Source organism: Gymnoscopelus microlampas (genome assembly GCF_963454915.1).
Source record: "Gymnoscopelus microlampas genome assembly, chromosome: 11".
Lineage (NCBI taxonomy): Eukaryota > Metazoa > Chordata > Actinopteri > Myctophiformes > Myctophidae > Gymnoscopelus > Gymnoscopelus microlampas.
Window position 1 is genome coordinate 8,975,260 of NC_139948.1, and position 7,206 is coordinate 8,982,465.

Sequence of the window (7,206 nt, forward strand, 5' to 3'; positions counted from 1 at the left end):
AAAGTGCATCATGTTTAACATTTTGCATGTGTAATAAACAAATGGCCACAACCAAAACAGTGCATTTTTTTTTAACATAGTGTTGTTCGTCGACTAAAACTAAGACGAAAAATGTTCTACCTTTTTCCACTGACAAACTAAATAAAAGCTATGACGACTAAATGTATTGACAATTTCGTCAACAAATAACTAGACTAAAATGTTAGGAAGGGACTAGTGGACAAAAATCTGCTGCCAAAAACACTGGGGAGTACCTAGTCCTTTGCAGCACGGCTTCGGCACTTATTGGTCATGGCTTTCTTCAAGCCCTCTGCAGTGAAAACATTGGTCCATGATGCCAGAGAAGAACACCGCAAGACGTAGTCTGCAGACAGAGAAGATGACATGACACAAGTCAGTCAACATGGGTTTCCCCCGGTTAAATATATACATTTAAAGACTATATGACTCTCTACAGACTGAGCACAGCATAGCCACAAATGAGGCCAACCTGGTTCAGAGTGTACTGTACGTCCCACCAGCGCAACATGTTGGAACCTGCATTTCTTTACTGCACAAAGGCAGCCAAATTGCCCAATGATAATGTATTGGTGACATCATAAATTGAGAATATAATTTACAAAACCAAGATTTGTCAAGGATCAAGTATATTTATATGTCCCAAGCTGGGCCTTTTACAGCAGATAATAAAAGCCCTAAAAACACAATACAGTAAGACAGACATGTGTATACATTGTCACAAGATACCCCCCACAATCTTTCTAGCTCCCTTAAAGGAGAATTCCATGCTAGAATGCTTTCTTACCTTTCTTTGTAGTTGTTACGTCCCCACCAAAGAGGTCCAGGTGTTTTTTTGTGCAAAAACTCCTTACTGCCCATTTCCCCTACCATAGGCCCTCAATGAATTGCATTGAATGGAATGGGAATTGAATGGGGCTATGGGGTGTTGTGCTAATTCGCTTATTTCCATCAAAATAAGTAGTAAAGTGTGCCGCTTGGGATATTATTTACATTATGAAAAGAGAATATATACAAAAATAATAATAATTTTGAGCAAAAGAAATAAGCGAATTAGCACAACACCCCATAGCCCCATTCAATGCAATTCATTTAGGGCTCATGGTAGGGGAAATAGCCAATAAGGAGCTTTTGCACAAAATAACACCTGGACCTCTTTGGTGTGTACTTAACAACTACAAAGAAAGGTAAGAAAGCCTTTTAGTTTGGAATTCTCCTTTAAGGGCATTTTTCTGTCTAATACCTAGATTACCATACCAGCAAATGGCAGCAAAGTAGATGACAGATTCAATGAAGGCTCTATATCATTGATTTGTTTACCTGAAACCTGGCTAACTTCCTTAAACAGAAAAGGCACTGCTGGCCTTTCTTGCAAACAATTTCAGTATTGGAATCGAATTTCAGACGATTGTCGATTATGGTCCCAAGATATCTATAAGTGGTTACCAACTCCACTGACTGGCCATCTATAACACTACTCTGAGGAACTAGTGGTGTGACAAATACTTACTGAACAGTGCATCCCTCTTCGCCTCATCCAGTTTGTTCTTCCCCTCTGGGATGACACCATGCTTTCCGTATACGACGGCATTGCGGCACTCCTCATGGGTGAAGAACACCTCGAACAACGCGTGGAATAGCCTCTTGCAGTCCTTCCTGGCACGCTGGTGTATGGCTGCCAGCTGCACAGAGGAAATCAACTGTCCACAGCCTGTGAATAGAGAGCGAGCAATTAACAAACTGCATTTTAAGACATCAGTTTTGCACTTGTAAGGCTCAGCTACATTGACCCCTTTCTGCGCTCAGTGCACCATGAAAACAGACAACTGTGACCTTCTGAAAACGTCACTATCTAGTTGCAGCTCACAACACGGATCACTCGCTACCAAGAACGTCAGGTTCAGTGTGAAATGTATGGCAAACGTATACATCCATACCTGGATATAGCTCCTGCTGCCCGAGACTGGACACTCCAGACTCTAGGTCACCGACCAGGGTGATAAAACCCTTCAGTGCGTCTAGTTGCTCAGAGCCTAGAACAAAGACAAACAAATCTGAGTCTACTGAGTGTATTTGTAAAACAATAAGATTGAGTACTGTTCTATATAGCTCTACAGTATATTCTGATAGCAGTCATTGATGAGTATTTGTTCAGTAGCAGGGGTCGATTTCCCAGTAAATAGAAAACAGTTTTATTTTGGGATACCAAAGTTTTCCAGTCATGTCAGAGAACTCACAAAAGAGGTACAGGATAAAGTAAAGTTTCAAGTGAGACAAAGAAATTAGCAGACAACTGAAAACTGCAACATTACAGGCAATACAACTTACTGATACTGGAGAGCACAGTGGTTATCCTCCTCAACAGGAGCTGGAGCTTCTCCACCTCAGACCGACAAGAGTCGCAAGGCTGCCACCCTTGACCCTCTGGTATGCTCTGGTCAGATGGATTTGGTTGACCTAGAAAGATTGAAAGCACGTCAAAAACTGTAAAGAAAAGTTTAAAAAAAAAAGTAGAAAAAAAACTCATCTATGAATCCTGAATTTGAAGGACAACAGTGCAAGTCTGCTGACACTTAGCTGAGGAACCACACCTTCTACTGGAGCATCACTGGACGGAGATGGAGGTTGCAGTACACTGGGTGTTACTTTCTTGGTTCCACTGATCCAAGTCCATATATGTAGCTGCATACGGCTGTGCAGAAAAGAGAAAAGGCCCTTAATTGTACTTGGTCAAAAATCATCAAAACTATAGGCTACTATACAAGCTCATAGATAGCGCAGCACCGAGTGCTGTGCTACGAGCTTGTAGGTCTAAATGGGTTAAATCTAAAGAAAACATACCTCATCAACAGGTCAGCAGGCCTGTGTAGAAGAGGCTGGAGGGTATGGCTGTAGATCGGGGTAAAAGGTATCACAAGGTTGCAGAGACATAGAAAAGTAACCTTAGTTTGTAGTCTGTCAAAGATCTTTAAAAAATAGCTATGCCTTTATGCAATGCATTGTGGATTTTAGATAGAAAACCCCTTAAGAAAACCCCTTAAGACAGTGTTCTGACCACTTCTTTACTTCTGAACAACTCCTAAAATCAGAGCCTGAGATAGAGATCTAAAAAAAACGAAATAAGTAATAAAACTCTACTAAAATATGACCATGACAATGTCATTCATATATTGGGAAGAGAATGGTCCAAATGTTTTGCACATAACTTACACTCAAAGCCAATCGAAGTCCATCAATTGCTTCAGGAGGGAGGAGACAGGAGGACAAACCCACTTTTCTGGCTGAGCAGCTTTGTGGTTTGGTGCCACCGCCAATGGGTTGATCCCAACGAAACATCTGAAATCACAAAACACAAATGGAAAAGGTGCACTCACAGCCGTTCTACAAGAGAGCACATCATTCGAGTTACACATGATGGTTCTACTTAAAGCAGAAAGTTACCTTTGAATGAATTCCAGTGTGTAACAGGCGTGCTCCTCCTGGTACACCAAAGTTGTAATAACTGGAAAAGCTGCCATTCCAGCCAGGAAGTTGATCTGTGGAGCCACAACGACCGACCTCAATGCTCAGCATCCATTGTGTAGCTGTGAGAACTTCACCTAAAGATAATTTGACATATATGGTTTGCATGTTAACAGTGTTTGTCTGTTGCTTTCCACATAACAATAGACTGTTAAACTAAAACATGACCTCCATATAGTCTCCGTATTTGCAATGCTTTAAAACAGTAAAAAAAACAGTAAAAAGTGTGCAGACTAAACTCTGTGTTAATTTAACTTAAGCAGGGGTCTTCAACAGGGGGTCCGGGACCCCTAGGGGGTCCTCAGAATTACTACAGGGGGTCCGCCAAATCTTTGTGTGATATGATTATTTATTTTACCTTAACCACTTGAACCTTAGCATCCCTTTTCTGAGGAGAACTTTAGCCAAAAATAGCAGATCTACAAGCTCACAACGCCTCACGCTGCAAGGCGTTGTGAGCTTGTAGATCAGCTATTTTTGGCAAAGAGGGAAAAAGAGCAGACCAAGTAAACAAAAAAAGTTGAATCTGAAACACAATTTTATACAATATAGAGGGGGTCCCTGCTTCATCTCTCTCTCAGCTAGGGGGTCCATGGCCTGAAAACGTTGGTCTTACCATTTGTACTCTCTTTCCCTAAATGAAATGATTTTACTTTGTACTGTAGGTTCAAAACAAAATTCATAGATATAATAATAATAATAATAATAATAATAATAATAATAATGAATTACAGTCAAAACAAATGAGGCCAACATTAGCTCTCACTGATGTGGTCTGATTTATACCTGAAATAAACAATGACATCATGCACCACATGGAAATTAATATGCTAATGCGATGTCTAAGACTGTGTTGCACGCCCCAAAAAAAACTGATCTAAAAGCTCACAATGCGTCGCTGTGAGCTTGTAGATCAGTGATGTTTGGCCATGCAACACAGCCTTACGAAGAAACATAGAGAAGCTTTAGAACCAGAGCGAGTCTGTATAACGCCCTGTATTATGACAGTCATGACAAAACTTCAACCTGGTGTTTGCACGTTCTCCATGTAAAGCCCTACATCTACATTAACGTTCAGATTTCAAATATAAAGTGCTTACCCCATGGCCACGGATGTTACAATTCACTTCGGGTCGGTGTAAGTACCCGTATATTCCGGATTGTAAAAAAAAAAGCATTTTAATCCGATCGGTGGCCATTTTGTCATAGAGTTATAATGTAACAGAGTGCAGTACTCCTCCCAACCGATAGGTCAAGTAGTTGAAAGCGTACAGAAATACGGAGAAAATGGCCATCGATCGAATTAAAATGCTTTTTATTGAACAATACAGACGATACGGGTATTGCTGAGTGCCCGAGTAGACTTGTAACATCCGTGACCATAGAGTAAGCACTTTATATTTAAAATCTGAACGTTTATGCAGATGTACAGGTTGTAAATGGAGAAAGTGCAAAACACAGGTTGAAGTTCGGCCGTGACGCTCGTGACGGACGAGCGTCGTGTGATCCATAGCTAATACACGACAACTGCACACCGTTTACGATACTAACAAGTTGGATAACACTTTAATTCCATAAACTAATTAAACTTACCTGTTATCTGGTAGAGTAGCACCATAGAGTTAAAAATAAAGAGTAGCACGGAAGCAACTGGTTTGTAAATAAATGTTCGCTTAGCCGACGGTTAGCTAGTTTCGTTTCTCGCGCTCCCCGGTTCAAAACTGATAAGCTCCGCCTTGAGCAGCTGCGTGACGTAACTGTAGGTCTGGTCAGGTTCTCAACCTGTGGGTCGGGACCCCCAGGGGGATCCCCACATGATTGGGGGGATCTGTAGGTGGCAGTGGCAGTGAAGTGACAATTTAAGTAACCCTTTTAATACCTAAAAAAAAAGAATTACTGCATCAAAAGTAATCAACAAACTATACTAAAAAAAATTGTCAAACATTGGCCAAATTGTCAAATAATATAAGAAAGAGGCAAAAATAGCCCATCGACTCAAGGCGTTGTGAGCTTGTAGATCGGCTATTTTCAAAATATTGATCTGTGGAACGGAGTCAAACTAAATGCCTCAACTCCTACATTACAAGTGCATATCAGGGTTGGGGGTCCCCAGTTCAAATATGATTATTTTGGGGGGTCGTGGCCTGAAAAGGTTGAGAACCAGTGAAGTAACAGTATAGGCGGGCACTCGGACATCTGCACACCTCAATGTAAAATTGGCAAATTTGTCCAAAATGTTAAAAAAAATGAAATATTTGGAAAATGTTTTAAAACAAAGTATACATGATTAGAACATTCTTAAACATTTGACAATTAAGGTCTAATATTTCTATAATTGCTAGAAATTGCTAGAAAACCTGTATAGCAGTCATTTTGGGGCATAAACAATAAGTTGAAGGATAAAATTAATAACAATAAAAATAACTGATAATGATGATGATGTTCACATCATGTAAAACATTTGTTAAATTGTTGTGCCTTTTGTTTTTAAACCCTGTAGCACTTTGTTATTTCCAAAAATGTAAAGTGCATTATACATAACATGTATTATTATTATTATCATCATTATTATGTATACTTTACATTACTGTAAAAGTAACTTCTATAGTTAGATTATAACCTGACTGTAATTTCTACACTATGTTACTGTGTAAAAATGCAGTAAGTTTCTGTAATGATTTGTTTTCCATGATGCATTGCAAAATACAGTTAAACATTGTAAAATGACAGAACAATAAGATACTGTACATTTTTACTGTAGAAATTACAGACATTTGTTACAGTGTAGATAGATAGATAGATAGATAGATAGATAGATAGATAGATAGATAGATAGATAGATAGATAGTGTCTGTCTCTACTAGGTTGGGGGCTTAGCCCCCCAGGCAACTGTGCTGACCTGCAACGGGACATGCACGAGATGAGAGCTCAAACTTGGATTATGCTTTCCTCTGGGTACATATTAAGAAGCTATATAGGAGACTTATATGTCCTGTATTATGAACATATAGAGCCTATATATGGATAAAGAAGCTATATAGGAGATCTATATGGCTTGTATTATCAACATATATGACCTATATGAGGGTATAAACAAGCTATATAGGAGACCTATATACCCTGTATATGCACATATATGCACCTGATTTTGACCTATATGTGAGATATATGCAGCCTATATGGAGCTTATACCAGGCATATATGTGGTATATATGCACATATATGCGCATATATGATCCTTATATGTAGCATATAGGTTACATATAGTTGCATATATGGAACATATAGATTCTTTCCATGTGGGAAAGGCAGACTAAACCGATTTAAGACAGTTATGGTATATATAGCAAAAATCAGGAATATACACAAAGTCTGAATAACATATATAAAGCCATTTGTAATACTGGCTTCAACCTGGCTTCACTGGCTTCAACCTTCTTGTCTCTTGAAAACAACTATTTATTTTATTCTGCCGTGCGCCACCACTACAAAGTGTGAGTAACATTCTCTTGCACAGCGTTAACACATTAACACTCTAGTCTCCAAACATCTATAACGGCAATGCTAATATAAATGTAATAGGTTCATAACATCTCAGCACACTTAATAAACAACTGCTTTAAAGAACAACAATTTGGCTCATCATGTTGAATGTTTCTGAACCTT

The 7,206-nt window shown here is 39.2% G+C and overlaps 1 protein-coding gene across 1 annotated transcript; it reads right to left on the minus strand.

Annotated features, from left to right (window-relative positions):
* Positions 1-254: 254 nt before the first annotated feature.
* On the minus strand, positions 255-3,573 carry LOC311054545 (uncharacterized protein; the record flags this gene model as incomplete). The annotated part of the gene is made up of 8 exons (XM_084070556.1): positions 3,460-3,573; positions 3,229-3,354; positions 2,860-2,907; positions 2,610-2,710; positions 2,347-2,475; positions 1,956-2,051; positions 1,529-1,729; positions 255-364 (listed from the first exon to the last, which is right to left on the minus strand). The coding sequence occupies exons 3-8, from the start codon at positions 2,862-2,864 to the stop codon at positions 255-257; spliced, it is 642 nt and encodes a 213-aa protein (XP_083926682.1). The 5' UTR covers positions 2,865-2,907; positions 3,229-3,354; positions 3,460-3,573.
* Between the last annotated feature and the right edge of the window lie 3,633 nt (positions 3,574-7,206).